Raw genomic sequence first — 16,235 nt, 5'->3', positions numbered from 1 at the left:
ACACACATACACACACATGCACACACATAAAGCAATACCCAGAATTGGAGGAAGAAAGCAAGAAGAACCAAATTTGGGAAATTGTGCAAAGCTTTCAATAACCTGGTTCCCAATGCAAAAACCTATCTTTGTAAGATCAGTATTCTTATGGTAATGTTAGATGACTGTTAATCAAGTGTAAGGAAATTCTCTTTGAAACCCCAAGACCTAATCATAGGAAATGGGTCAACCACAAGGTTTAAATTAACTGTAAAAATTTAACCAGGTACCAAGTACTCTCTTTACAAGATATTAATTGGTCTTTTAATGAATCAAAAAGGAAGCAATACAACAGGATGAAGAAAAATAGGCCCTCTGAAGACCAAGGGAGCATCCACAAACTGGGGAATGACTGAACAAAACATGACATATAAATGTAATGCAATATTACCCAGTTGTAAGAAGTTATGCAAGTGATGGTTTTGGGAAAAACTTTAGAAGAATTGAATGAAATGACAGAGTGAAGTAAGCAAAATCAGGAGAACAATTTATATAATAACAACATTGTAAAGAAAAATACTTATGAATTCTGATAAATGCAATGACTATGATTTTAAAAGACTGAAGATTAAAAACTCCACCCACCTCCTGAGAGAGAGCTAATGTTCCCACAGTATAGAATCAGACATACATTTTTGTTGTGGCAAAGTGTGAATTTGTTTTGTGTAACTACATTGTCACAAGGATTGTGTTTTTCCCTTTATATTTGGTGTGTGGTAGAGACTTAGGGGAGAGGGGAGCTAGTCATAGTGTTGCTATACAACAACAAAAAAGAGAAAAATAAAAGTGTCATTGAAACATTTTTTAAAACACAGAAGAGAAGTTCAGAAGGAAACAAAAACAAGCAGGACATCTTTAAAGGTAACATATTGAATTTATTATAAATATTTTTCATCAAGCCAGATGTAAAGAAGATTTAGTTTCACACACAATTCTCTTTTCTGTTCTATTTAGTATATGGAAATGTATACGCTCTTAGTGTATATCTGCATGTGCACCCATTAAATTCAGAATAAACAATTTAAAATAAAATTAAACATCATGTTTAAGGAAGACTTTTAAAAGTCAGTTCACTAAGTCCAGAAGAATTGCTGAAGAAGAACCTAGCTCCCCATAGGTGCAGTAGACTGATTGACCTATGTAAGAAACCATGTGGGGCTGGGAGAGCAGAAGTACAGATGGAGCTAACCAGCACAGGAAAGGAATCTGAGAGCAAGGCTGACTAAGCACAAGGATTGTGAGTTTAAATGTGTGTTGAATTTCTCTCCATCTCCAATTACAGACCCCAAAGTGGTCATCCTATTATCTTTTTTCTCTCCCAGAGTTCCTTTATAGAAACCTAAAGTCTTTTTAGGAAAGTTTGTTTACTTTTTCTGGGTTTGAATGTTTATTTTGTCTTTATAAACATTATAGTTATCTACCACGCATACCCAGTAAGTATACCCAGTGAAGGTATACTTATTGGAAATACAGTTATAGGAGGAGGGAACTTAGCATAGAAACATCCTCATAAAAGATGAAGAGGTTAAACAAACAAACGAATGAATGAATGAATAAACAAATAAATATACAGATAGATGATAGATTGATAGAGAGAGAGATAGGTAGGTAGGTAGGTAGAGAGAGAGAGAGAGAGAGAGAGAGAGAGAGAGAGAGAGAATTTATTAAGCATTTGCTATATACTAAGCACTGTACTAAGTTCTAGGGTTACAATATTTAAAAAAAACAAGACAGTCCCTACTCTTAAGGAATTTGTGTTCTTTTTTTTTTTTATCAAATGCTTTATTAACTTCTAGTTTACATGATTCATTTCCGCAAGATTTTGAGTTACAAATTTTCTCCCCATTTTTCCCCTACCCACCACCCCAAAATAACGATCCCACTAGATATTCCCTCCTCCAATCTGCTCTCTCCCTTATCTTCTCCCATACCCCCTCTGACTTTCCAGTAGGGCATGGTGGATCTCTATACCCCAGGGCCTGTATATCTTATTTCCCAGTTACATGTAAAATAATATTAATAATAGTATATATATACATATATATATATTAAACATTGGATTTTAAAACTTTGAATTCCAGATTCATTCCCTTCCTCCCTTGTCACCCACCCTTACTAGGAATATAAGCAATTCAATATAGCTTGTACATGTGCAGCTATGCAAAACATTTCCATAGTGGATATATCATAAAAGACTGACTATATTTCCCTCCCTCCTATCCCACTTCCCATTTGTTCTATTCTCTACTTTGATCCTGTCCCTTTTCAAAAGTAGGTGATTCCAACTTCCCTCCCCCCCAGCCTTCCCTCCCTTCCATCATACCCCCTCTCATCCCCTTCCCCCCTACTCTATTGTAGGGTAAGATACCCTATTTAGTGTTTATTTACCCTAAGCCAAATTCAATGAGAACAAGGTTGATTCATTCCCTTTTGCCTTCCTGTTCTTCCCCTCCATTGTAACCATTTTCTCTTGCCTCTTCTATATGAGATAATTTACCCCATTCTTTCTCTCCCCATCTCCTCTCATTATATTCCTCTCTCACCTCTTAATTTCACCTTTTAAGTATCAGCCCTTCCTATTAAATTGGTCCTGTGCCCTCTATCTATATATAGCTGTACATACATATATACACATTCACATATGTATTCATATGGATATGTCCTCCTATATAGACATATACACACACACATTTCTATTCCCTTCAAGTATTGTCATACTGAGAAAAGTTTCATTAGTTACAATTATTGTTTTTCCATGTAGGAATGTAAATAGTTCAACTTTGATAAATTTCTTATGATTTCTTTTCTCTGTTTACCTTCTCAAGCTTCTCTTGCTTCTTGTATCTGAATGTCAAATTTTTCTATTCAACTCTGGTTTTTTCATCAAGAATACTTGAAAGTCCTCTATTCCATGGAATAACCATATTTTCTCCTGAAACATGATACTCAGTTTTTCTGGGTAGGTGATCCTTGGTTTTAATCCCAGCTCCTTTGACCTCCAGAATATCATATTCCAAGCCCTTTGATCCCTCAGTGTAGAAGCTGCCAGATCCTGTGTTATCCTGATTGTGTTTCCACAATATTGAAATTGTTTCTGCCTGGCTGCTTGTAATATTTACTACTTGATCTGGGAATTCTGGAACCTGGCTATAATATTCCTAGGAGTTTTCTTTTTCAGATCTTTTTCAGGAGGTGATTGGTGGATTCTTTCAACTTCTATTTTGCCCTCTGGTTCTAAAACATCAGGGCAGTTTTCCTTGAGATTTTATTGAAGCATGATGTCTAGGTTCTTTCTTTAATCATGGCTTTCAGGTAGTCCAATAATTTTTAAATTATCTTTCCTGGATCTATTTTCCAGGTCAGTGGTTTTTCCAATGAGGTATTTCACATTGCCTTCTATGTTTTCATTTGTTTGGATCTGCTTAATAGTATCTTGGTTTCTCATAAAGTCACTAGCTTCCATTTGCTCCAATCTGAAGGAATGATTCTCTTCAGTGAGCTTTTGTGATTCTTTTTCCATCTGGCAAATTCGAATTTTTAAGGGATTCTTCTCCTCATTGCCTTTTTGAGCCTCTTTTGCCATTTGAGTTAGTCTATTTTTAAGGTGATATTTTCTTCAGGTAGTTCTTCAGTTGTTAATTCTCATTTCATATTTTTCTTGCATGGTTCTCATTTCTCTTCCCAATTTTTCCTCCACTTCTCTTATTTGGTTTTCAAAATCCTTCTTAAGCTCCTCTATGGCCTGTAACCATCTCATATTTTTCTTGGAAGCTTTTGGTGCAGGAGTTCTGACTTCACTGTTTTCCTCCTGTTCCATTTTGTCCCCAAAATAGGAGTATAAAGTTGGATTGCTCTGTTTGCTTTGCTTCCTTTGCCTGCTCACGTTGTCACTCAATTGCTTGATTTTCGGGCTTTTTGCCACAGTAGGACTCTGTTACCAGACAGGAGAGCTTCATCCCAAAAGCTGGGGTTTTCTCAGCTACCAAAGATATTAGTTGGGTGCCCTCTCTGAAGCCTCCACATGCTTTGGCAAGCTGGTCACACACCTCAGGACCTCCACCCTAGACAGTGATCCAGATCCAAGCAGGTTAAAGTAAGAGCAATTACTCCTCAGAATGTTTTCTTGGTCCCCCTACAATCTGCAGGCCAAGAGCTGAAGGTGCCAAGTGGCTGCAGCTGCATGGCTGTGGCACCTCACCCACTTCTCGCCCCAGGGGCAAAGGCCTACCACACTCCTGAACTACTGTTTCCCAAAATTCACACTACACTGACCTCTCACTTTGTCCTTAGCATCTATGGGTTGATAATTCTGCAAACCGCCACAGCTGCTGGTGATCTGAAGTCCCTCCAGCTGGCAGCTGGTCAGACCTGCCCTGAGGCTAAAACCTTGGCTCCCACCTCAACTCCCAGAGCACTGTGCTGGCTACTTCCTGCCAGCCTGCCAGGCTGTCCTCAGTGGGAGGTTAGCTTCTCTGTGTCATTTGGTGGGTTCTGTAGCTCCAAAGTTTGTTCAGCCTTTTACATGAATTGGGGGAGGTGGAATCTGGAGCCCCATGGAAGTCCTGTTTCTATACTGCCATCTTGACTCTGCCCCCCCCCCCGGAATTTGTGCTCTAATGGGAGAAAACATAATATAAAGAGACTCTGGAAAATTGAAAGTGTAGGGAACAGGAGAGGGGAGGGAAAGAGAGTACTCACACAGAGGCAAGGTGGAGAGGTAAAGCAGGAGGGTGAACTAGGAATAAAGTGATCGGGGTGGCTCGGAAATCTTCAAGATATGGTGTTCTATGTTTATAGAGAATACAGAAAATTATAGATCCTTTGATATTACTTCCCAGTTGAGAAAGAACATTTATACAGGGAAATGAACCTAGTCAATGAGTCAATAGAAATGCGGTCAGGGACAAGTAAGAGTGGTTAAATAACCTTGCTCATTCATCCACAAGGAACACCACAATCTCCAAAGAACCAAAATGTCAGGGGATGGAAGTCATTAGAAAATCTATGATGGGAATAAATAATAACAACTAGCGAATAACTTGTTGTTCACTTATTTCAGTCATGTCTGACTCTTTGTGACCCCATTTAGGATTTTCTTGGCAAACCAACTGGAGTCATTTGCCATTTCATTCTCAAGCTCATTTTATAGACAAGGAAACAGAGGTGAACTGGGTTAAGTGACTTATCCAGGATCACACAGCACTTAAATGTCTGAGGTCTGGTTTGAACTCAGGTTTCCCAATTCCAGGTCCAGCACTCTATCAACTGCTCACTTAGCTTCCCCTAGTCAATAATAGCTAACATTGATATAGAACTTAAAGGTTTGCAAATGACTTTACTAATATTATCTCAATTTATCTTTACAACAACTGAGAGATAGTTGCTATTATTATCCCCATTTTATATATGAGGAAACTGAGGGACCTGTAATTTGCCCAGGGTCATGCAGCTAGTATATGAGGTTGGATTTGAACTCAAGTCTTTCTAATTCCTAGTCCAGTGTCCTATCCACTATACCTCCTAACAGCTAAAGAATAATACCAGCAATGATGAATGCAAGAAGTTGTGTAACAGGGATCACCCAGGGAACGTATGATTGGAAAATGAAGTCTGCTGGTTATATAGCAAGAGCAAGGAACTATAATAAAAATACCCTTTGTACTGCCATGGAGTGTTGTAGGACCCAAGGGAAGACCTCCAACACATTGAGTATATCCTATACAGGAGATTTATGGGAGGATATGAAACAGAATGTGATATGGAATACTTGTGTTTTCCCCCTTTGAAGGAAGGACCCACAATAATGAGATCATGGTGACATTGAAGTATTATCTATTTTTTAAAATTTATTTTATTTCCAATACGTAGAACAAAACAAGTGTTTCCATAACACAGAACAATAAAAGATGACAACACATGAAACTGCAAATCTATATTGTACTACTTGCTATTCCCTCCAAATATACAACAAAGTTACCATGTAAATTTCTTTTTTTCTTTTTTTTCCCTTCCCTCCCCACCCCCTGCCCTAGTGATGGCTACCATTAGACACAAATAAGCATGTGTGTGTATAATATATGTACACACATGCATATATGTGTGTATGTATATATACATATATGTATACACACATATATATGCAAAATTATTCAATATATACTTCTACTTGTCAGTTTTTTCTCTGGATGCAGATATTATCTTTCTTCATATGTCCTTTATTTTTAATTTACTTATTTATAATAGTCAAAGTGACTTAGTCGCTCAAAGTCATTCTTAAAGCAATGTTGCTATTGTTGTATATGTTCTCTTGGTTCTGCTCACTTCATTCTTCACCATTTCCTGTAAATCTTTCCATGCCTTTTAAAGATCACTGAATTCATCATTTTTTTATAGCACAGTAGAATTTCATCATCACCATACACCACAACTTGTTCAGCCATTCCCCAGTTGTTGGGGATCTCTACAATTTCCAATTCCTTGTTACCACAAAGAGAGCTACTATAAATATTCTATTCACATTCAAAGTTAAAATTACTATTTGTGAATTTCCCTCCATCTTATTTTTACTATTTACTTTTTCAGTCTGTAATTTTTACCCTATCCTTGTTACCTTATCTTCCCTCCCTTCCCAACCCCCCGCTTAACCCACTCCTCCAAGAGTCCCCCCATCTCCTCTCCCTGTCCCCAATTCAATCTACATATCTCTATAAAAGTCCTCCCATTTTCTCCCCCCACTCTCCCAAATCCCAATCCACACACACCTCTAAAAGTCCCTCCTCCTTCCTGTCCCCCAGTTTTCTCACCTTGCTATATGTTCAGAAGACTTCTATACTCTTCCGGAAGTACTTGTTTCCTCTTCAACCCAGATGAGAGTAAGATTTTAACATTACCAGTAACATTCTACCCCCACCTGCTTCTTCTATATTACTTCTTCCTTTTATGACCCATTTTTATAACATAATTGCTCCCTTTTACCTTTTCCTATGCAATTTTGTCTTTTAGAATTACCCCATCATATACAACTTAGCCCCAACCTTTCTTTCAAACTATTTTGGTAATGATGACAGTTTTAAGAATATTGAGAACATCTTCATATAGTGCCTTTGCTTGGTATTATATTACATATATGTAATAAGTAAACATTTTTACCTTAATGAGTGTCTTATGTTAGTCTTTAATTTTTTCTTTCCATTTCTTCTGGGTCTTTTATATCAAAATTTCTATTGAGTTCTGGTCTTTTTGTTACAAATACCTGAAAAGTCTTTCAGTTTGTCAAATGCCCATTTTTTTTTCATTTAGGATTATACTCAACTTTGCTGGATAAGTTATTCTTGGATGCAAACTCAGCTCTTTTGCTCTTTGAAATATAGTGTTACAAGACCTGCTAGGTCTTGTGAAATCCTGACTCTATTTCTGTAGTATTGAAATTGTTATTATTTTCTTGTTGCTTGCAATATTTTCTCCTTAACCTGGGAATTTTGAAACTTGTCTATGACTTTCCTGTAAGTTTTCCTTCTGGGATCTCTTTTAGGTGGTAAATGGTAGATTTTATCTATTTCTTCTTTACCTTCTTGTTCTAGAACTTCAGGTCAATTTTCCTTAAAAATTTCTTGCAACAAATTGTATCCAGATTCTTTTTTTGATCATAACTTTCAGGTAGTCTGACAATTCTCATTTTGTCTCTCCTTGATCTGTTCTCCAGATCAGTTGTTTTTCTAATGAGATGTTTCAGATTCTTTTCTATTTTTCTAGTTTCATTATTTCTTGGTGTCTTATAACATCATTCAATTCCTCTTACCCAATTCTAATTTTTGAGAAGTTATTTTCTTCCTTAAGATTTTGAACCTCTTTTTCCAACTGGTTAACTTTCTCTTCATATTTTCTTGGATTGTTTTTATTTTTTTTCCTAATTTTTTCCTCAATCTTTTTTGATTTTTTTTAAATTCTTCCAAGAACTCTTTTTGAGCTTTGTGACCATTTGGTGTTAGAGTGACTTTTTTTAACTTCATAATCTTCCTCTGAATATGAACACAGATCTTCTTTTACAATAAAGTAGCTATCTATGGTTGCGTTCTTTTTCCTTTACTCAATTTTGTTTTGTTTTATTTTATTTTTAGCAGCTTATTATTATATTAAAGTCTTAATCCTGAGTTGAGGGTTATATTGTCCTAGGCCTCAGCTCCTCCTTACTATTATTTTCCCAGGTCTATTCCCAGTACTCAACTGCACTCACTGGACATGTGCTTGCTCCTCCCTGCCAATAGCCACAGCTGGGGATCACTTCTGGTCAGCACCATTAGGGTTGGCTTCCAGAAATAACAGGGGGTCCTTCAATCCTTCTCTGCTTTGCTCTCTGCTTTACCTTACATGAGTTTGTGAGTTGAAAGTTCCTGAGGCCTTGAAGTAATTTTTTGAGGCTTTGAGTGAGGTGAACGTTGAGGTGAAATTTCTTGAGGTCTAGTCTGTTTCCTGACAGAGCTGCCCCAAGGCCTGCTCTTTGTTGATTCAGCGTGAACCTGTAGGTGTCTACACTTCACTCAAGCCAAACCTCAGTCCCTGGAGATTCTGTCTTTTCTGAGGTCCTCTTGAGTTGTCTTAGGAGGATGACTGCTTTATCCCTTTATTTTTGTTGTTCTACATTCATTTCGCGGAGATTTTCTATTTATGGAGGAAATCTGGAGAGCCTGGAAATTTCTGACCTACTCCACTATCTTCCCAACATGCCATTATCAAAGTATTATCTATTAATGGTTATAAAATATTTCTAATCTATTACCCCATGTGACCTTCACAACATGCCTATGAAGCCAGTAGTACAAAAATTATTATCCCCATTTTATGAATGAGAAAACTGACACTCAGGGCAAATCACTTGTCTAAAGTCAAACAGATAATAAGTGACTGGGTCAAAATTAGAATCCAAGTCTTCTGACTCAAAGTTTGGTGCTTTTCCATTATACTGGCTGCCTTGTCTATAATGCTTATTGTGAAGTATAACATTTACCTCTAGATTTCCACTGTCTAGGTTATGCAGCATAGACCAAATATAGGTCCTACTACATAGGACCCATGTTTATATCATCTTGTGGGAAGAGCTTCTGATTACAGCTAGAGAAGATTATGGAATTTATTCTATGTGAGTTTAGGGAAACTATCCCCAGGGTCATCAACAGTGATCAGTTTTGGGAAAGGAAGTTAAGAAATCGTATGTGCTGCAACTTCACCAATCATATTGTTGAGAAAGATGGAAATTTTTGTAAAAATACCCCAATCAAAAGCAAAACAAAAAGAAATCTTTTCTTCCCCACCCTCAGTGTTATCTGAAGAATTTGGTGGAGAGAATGGACTCTTCAACCAAACACCATTTTATTGTATGGCCTTGGATAAATCATCTCCCCTCTCTAGTCTTAGTTTCTCCATCAATAAAATGGGATCTGTGGCAGTCTGTGACATTGATGGAAAGTGCATGTGTCATTGTGCTGAAGTCTTAAGAAGCCCACAGTTCCCCAGCTTCAGGTTCATCTTCTTAGAATTTATTCACAGAAGAACTGAAAAAACAAGTTTGTATCCAAAATGGTCTTCAACAATTGAAATGAATGTTCAGAAATGAAGAGATTCATAAACTTCACCAGAACACATTTGGGGATGTCAGTAAAATAACTAAAATCAAGAGAGGGCCCTGAGTTTCCAGTCTACTGTCCATCCAATTTCTACCTGTCCTCTCCTGTTTTGGCTCCATGACCAGCTAATCTCATTTTCCAATCATTCATTTCCTGGTTGATATCTTTTACTTCTTCAGCTATACATTCCACTTGTCTATGCCATCTATCCCGGTTCTATATTTCTCTTGCTTATGAAGGGCCAAGTAGGGTCAGAATTACATTTCTCTTGCTCTCTGTTAATATTATATATATCTTCCTCTTCCTTCCAGCAAAAACCAGCCTGAAACATCTGCATACAACAAACTCATTTAAGGAACCAGGCAAGGGTGACACTTCATTTCTTCAGGTCTCATCTATGAAACAAGGGGGTGGACTGGATGATCTGAGGTTCCTTCCAGCACTTAATCCTATTATCCTATGATATCTGCCTCCTTCTGCCTTTCCACTCCATCAACAAAGGGATGGCAGACTTTCCCATGGGAAAGGTCACCCTCCATATGACAGGAAGTCCAGCAACTCTTCTTGCCAGGTAAAAGCAAACTCTGGACATTGGATATTATCCTCTCTGGATCTTCAGAAATAAACCATGATATCTAGGTTCTACTGCCAAAGGAATGTCTCCACACCCAGAAACTGAGTCAAGCAGCATCTCCTCAATGCCAGGCCAAGATAAATTTCAGAAACATGACTTGTGGAATGACTTTTTTTTTTGTTAAATTTAGTGATGGGGGAAAGGGGAGGCAAGAGATATAGGATTCAGAAGAACTGGAAGCTGCTCCCCGATTGAGAAGTCCATGGAATCAGCAGCCCCAGAAATCATCATTCTTCCATGGAGACTTCAGGCTACTGGGGAATTTCAGCATCCCACTGCCCCTATCCTCACCATGCACTGTCACTTAGGTGCCTTGCCATTTCTCACTCCTATCCATCCAATAGGAGGACCAGTCTTCTCCCTGAGCAGTGCCCATTCTGGGTCATCAATGAACTGCCATCCTTCTCATTCTTTGAAATCCACTATCCTTTTCCAATTGCATCTGTTGACTAGGGTTCCTAGGACCCATTACTACCTTGCTTAGTGACTACAGAACCTGATATGCATTCTTCTTCTACCCTTCATACCAAGGCATCCCTTTCGGAGACTTTGACAACCCCTCAGTGAGTCTTTGCATACTCTGGCCTCATGTTCCCTTGGCCTTCATAATTGTAAAGCCCTCCTCATCTTCACATCAGTCATGCTTTTCTCCTTACCTTTGTGTTGTTAGACTTCATCAAGGTAGCACTGGAAAGGTAAATGGACCTAGAAGTCGGAAAAGACTTAAATTCAGCACCTATGTCTGACTCTTAATACCTCTGCAATCATAGGCAAGTGTCTTCATACCTCTGTTTCCTTGTCTGTAAAATGGGGATAAAAATAAATGTAGTCCCTACTTCATAGGGTTGTGTGAGAATAAAACGAAGTAATTTATATATAATGTAATAATCAGTGGTAAACCCTTGATCTCCTAGACTGGAGCAACTCCCATGGAACTGGGTAGGTGTGCTCTAAACCCTGGCTAAAGGACATGCATGACCAGAGGGCCATGGTTAGTTGTGTCCCTTTGACTGTGGGCTGTTCCTAGAGGACTGTCTGCTGAGTCAAGCAGAGCCACGCTTTCTGGGGACTATAATTTTGGTAAAGTTGTTGAGAGGCTCAATATGGCAATATTTTCAAAAGCATTTAGCACATGAGTGCTCTAGAAATGCTTATTCCCTTTCTCTTCCTTTCTGGCCTCTTTTGAAGTAACCTCTTTGTCAGGACATAGCCAACACTAGCTCTCACTTGGACTTCCAGCAAGGGGAGAGGATTTCTTTCCCTCTCCCCACCTCCTACCCTAACAACAGCAACTGGATCTATAAAGCAGCAAGAGCCTACATGCATGCCCAGTTCCATGGGAATTACATGATGGGAGTTCGTAAGCTCAAGGAATTCTCCTGATTGCCCCTGCTGAAATGGAACACATTTTGCAAATGATAAAGTGCTATATAAATCAGATATTTTATCTCAAGCTTGAGGTTCCCCCTTTTTTTATCTCCATCCACTGAAACAGCTTTGTACCCTAATCCAAACTTCCTGATTCACACCAGCTGTTAGCCTCATTCTGGGTACAATTATCACCCCTGCCCAACTTCATTCAAGAAGTATTTATTAAGCACATACTATTTTTCAGTCTGTAAGATGTGGGAAACACAAAGACAAAAATAACAGCCCTTTTTATATTTTCTCAGATTTGGACTCTATAGTCAATAACCTTAATAAAGCCCATACTATCACCATGGACTACCTCTCCCCCTTTAGCTTTTTTTTTAAGCAATTAGGGTTAAGTAACTTGCTCAAGGTTACACGGCCAGTTATTTCTGGGTGTGGTGCTGAGTATCTGAGCCCAGATTTGATCCAGGTCATCCCGACACTGGAGCCGGTGCTCTTACTCGCTGTGTCACCTGGCCACCCGTAAGCAATTGGGGTTAAGCAACTTGCTCAAGGTTACACAGCCAGGTGTTTCTGGGTGGGTGCTAAGTATCTGAGCCGGGATTCGATCTCCAAGTCATCCCAACATTGGAGTCGGTGCTCTTACTCGCTGTGCTACCTGGCCACCCCCCCTCCCTTTAGCTTTTGCCATGTTTTTTGTACCAACCCCAATCCTAGAACACCACCTCCCATACTCTGCTTTCTTAATTCTGTGGGAAGTATAGATTGTATAAAGCATAGTGCAAACTTATCAAAGTCAATCAGTCAAACAATAAACATTCAGTCAACAGTCTATGAGAGATTCTGAGAAGACACAGACCCTATCCTCAACGCACTTTCAGTCTAGTGGAGAAGGACAGAGTACACCTTAAAGAGTTAAATAATTTTCAGGTAATAGAGACAATCACTCCATTGGGACTTTGGAGAAGAGGAAGGTGAGTGTGGGTTGAAAAGGTCAGGGGAAACCATAGAAGAAGTAGAGCTTTCAACTGAACCTTGAAATGGGGGTGGGCTTGGGATAAACCAAAAGGAGGGGCAGGCATGGAAAACTGAAGCAAGGTTGAGCATGCTGTATTAGGGACAATAACATGATAGTCTGACTGAAGCAGGAGGTTCACAAAGGGAAACAGTGAGAAATGGAATAGAAAAATAAGGTTGAAACCAATTTATAAAAGGCCTTCAAGGATAAGCTAAGGGGTTTGGGGTTTTTTGTTTTTTGTTATTTTAGGCAAGCCAGCCTAGCTGAAATATCAGGATACTACAATGGAGAGAGAAGAGGCAGTATGTGCCAGGAAAATCAAACCACCACCACCACAATCACCACCTTCACTACCATCTCATCTCAGGCTCAATGGAGACAACTCAAGACCCTGAACCCAAGAACCTTGGAAATAGTAGTGCCCCCAAACAAATGGATCAGCTTCCAGACCAGCCCCTATGACCAACTGCTGCCAATGGGAAGATAGACACAGGAGTCCTGGGAGTGGAGATGCCCCTCAGGTCACCAGTCCTGCTTCCAGCCTTAAATTCATCCTTTGGAGAAACAACTCCCATGGATAAGACGCCAGGCAACCTCCTGAACTGCCACACATAGAGCAAGGTGGCCTAGTCTAACTGAGGTAGCAGGGTACCCTGGGAGAGACATAGGAGGCAGCATGTTCCAGGCAAGTCAAACCACTGCCACTACCTTGACCATCATCTCCCTTCAGACCCCAGTGGAAACAACACAGAAGCCTAAGAACCTTGGAAACACCAATGCTTCTAGTCCAGTGCCCTATGCCATCATCCTGGAAAGCAGACCCTGTGGAGATGCAACCTGGCTCTGATGGGTGCTGCAGCCACAGCTACTGAAGACCCAGACAAGAAAATTGTCAAATGGTTCAACATTAGAAACAGATATTTTATTACTTGCTTTTCCACTGCCCCCTAAGGACCATAGGATCTTTCCATCTGACACAAATAAAACTTCCATAGGTACTATCTCCCCCATTAGAATCTGAGCTCCTGGAATTGATGAACTCTCAATGCAGATTAAAGTATACTTTTTAAATTTTATTTTCTTTGTGTTTATTATTTTATTTTGATTGTATATTTTTTTACAACATGGCAAATATGGACATATGCTTTATGTGATTTCACATGTATAATCAATATCAAATTGTTGGTCTTCTCAAGAAGGGGGATGGGAGGAGAGAGAATTTAGAACTCAAAAACTTTTTAAATAATTGTTAAAAGGGTTTTTTTTGCTTTTTTTTGGAGGGGGGAGGGCAGGGCAATTGGGGTTAAGTGACTTGCCCAAGGCCACACGGCTAGTAAGTGGGTCAAATGTCTGAGGCCGTTCAAAGTTTTTTACATGTAATTGGTAAATATTTGACGAAATAAATAAAATAATTCTTAAATAGCTTTGAGTTCCTTGAAAGCAGTGCTTTGCACATTACGAAGGCTTAATAATTTTTTTCATTCATTCATTATCCGATAGACACTCACCATTATATAAATGACTACCGAACTTCTGTCTGACTCTTCTGAGCTCTAACTGTACCTCCAGCTGGCAACAGAACATCTTTACCTGGATGTTCCACCAGCACCTCAAATACTGTCCAAAATAAAGCATATTATCTTCCCCCAAAACCTATTTCTCTCCCTAATTCCACTATTACTGTCAATGATGCTACCATTCACCTTATCTCCCATGTTTGAAACTTTGCTGTCTTTGACACAACTCACCTGTCCCTTTCATGTCCAACTTGTCACTAGTTTATGTTGATTCCATCTCTACAACAACTCTCACAATCATCTCTTTCTCTCTGTTCCTACCACCATTACCATTATGCAGATTCCTAACCTTTTTTGTGTGTGCAATGGACCCCTTTAGAGGTGTAGTAAAGCCTGTGGAACCCTTCTCAGAATAATAGTCTTAAACGCATAAAATAAAATATATATGATTGTAATGAAAACCAATTTTATTGAAATAGAGTTTTCATAACATTTTGAAAATAAGTTCAAAGACCCCAAATTAAGAAACCCTGCTCTAAGTAATCCATCAGGTAGCTGCTAATCTTCCTTATACATAGTCACATTGTCCCTCTGCTCAGAAATTGTCCCTGGCTCCTATTACCTACCCAATAGAGTTCAAAATCCTTTGCCTAACATTCCAGACTCTCTATAATCTGGGACCACCCTACCTTTCCAACCTTATTCCATATTACTCTACTCCAAGTGCTCTATACTTCATCCAAATTAGACTATTTTCTATCCCTTGCCTTCTCTCTCTGACCTTCCTCTGCTATGCACTATGCTTTTCCACTTTTACATCTTCAGTCATGCAGTTCTCTATATCTAAAATGCCCTCCCCCCTCTCTACCCTTTGCCTGCTGAATTCTTAACTATCCCTCATGGTCTAACTCAAATACCACTCCTTCCAGTATGCTTTCACTAGTCCTGCTGATCTACAATGATCTTCCCTTTCATACTTCATATAGAACTTTGTTCTATACCTTTCTAACACACCTGTCATGTAATATAATTGTTAGCATTTGTGTCTTACCACCTGTCCCCATGAGACTGTGTTGTTGTTTGTCTTTCATTTTCAAAGAGGACCAATGACATCACAGGGTGATGCATTGACTTGAGTGTTAATTGGGTTTAAGTGAGGCAGAGTTGCACAAAGTCAACAGCCTCACCTTCTTCCATAGTCATCAAAATCCGATGGCAATATATCAATTATACTCCATCTTAGAGTGAGGGAAGGGGAGAGATGGGGAGAAAATTTGGAACTCAAAATCTTATGGTAGTGAATGTTGAAAACTAAAAATAAATAATTTTTTAAAAAATCCAATGGTAAGACTGGATAATCAAGAAGACTAATGATGGCCTGAGATTCAGTAGATGACCCTGGCATCTTCAATGTTCAAACAAGCTCTAAGCTCTCCACAGCACCTGCTTCAGCCAATTTCGTGGCCATTGGAACAAATTGTTCTTATCTGCCCATTCTGCTAGAGAGGAAATCTTCACATGCTTGGGGTAGACATTCCCCTAACTCACTGATGGCTTTGAGGTCTGTCAATGAAATTGTAAACTCTATGAAAATAAAGACTATGTCTTATCCAAATTTTGTATCTTTATAACATAGTTCAGAATTCCATTCTGTACACAAAGTGTTTTGATGTACTTATTGAATTTAATTTAATTATCAAAGTAATGTTTTAGGAAAATTAATTTGAGGAGATAGTACATAACTGATTGGAAATATAGAAATTTCACAGTCTGGTATCCTCTAGGAAACCAATTGGAATTATAAATCCAAGCACAAAATGATGAAGATCGTCCATATTTAAATGGAAAAGGAAACTTTAAGAAAATTAGGGTGCTTGGTGACTCAATCATCAGTAACTCAAAAGTTTCAAGCTAAGGTGATTAAGAAAATGAGGGTGCTATTGGTAGGAACAGGGAAATGGTTGGGAGGAGGAGAAGGTGGTTAAGGTAACAAAGATGTTCTTTTTCACACATTTTGAGCCTGAAGTTACATC

At 38.8% G+C, this 16,235-nt stretch overlaps 1 protein-coding gene across 3 annotated transcripts in view; it reads left to right on the top strand.

Moving 5' to 3' along the window:
* Positions 1-14,512, top strand: part of LOC138141988 (SLAM family member 9-like) — a 45,494-nt gene extending 30,982 nt beyond the window's left edge. Inside the window, exon 7 of one of the 3 annotated variants that reach the window (XM_069062906.1) lies at positions 12,935-14,512. In XM_069062906.1, coding sequence (XP_068919007.1) covers positions 12,935-12,952 — 18 coding nt within the window. In that variant the 3' untranslated portion in view covers positions 12,953-14,512. Of the gene's footprint in view, positions 1-9,970; positions 12,394-12,934 lie in introns of those variants that run through there. The other 2 variants (XM_069062904.1, XM_069062905.1) reach the window with 2 other exon arrangements.
* The last annotated feature ends 1,723 nt before the right edge of the window (positions 14,513-16,235 follow it).

This window comes from Petaurus breviceps, unplaced genomic scaffold, assembly GCF_028583685.1.
Source record: "Petaurus breviceps papuanus isolate PSGF00001 unplaced genomic scaffold, PetGlider_PUasm1.0 90510, whole genome shotgun sequence".
In the NCBI taxonomy this organism is placed as follows: Eukaryota; Metazoa; Chordata; class Mammalia; order Diprotodontia; family Petauridae; genus Petaurus; species Petaurus breviceps.
Note: the sequence above shows the minus strand (reverse complement) of the source record. Positions and strands in the feature narration are given on the sequence as shown.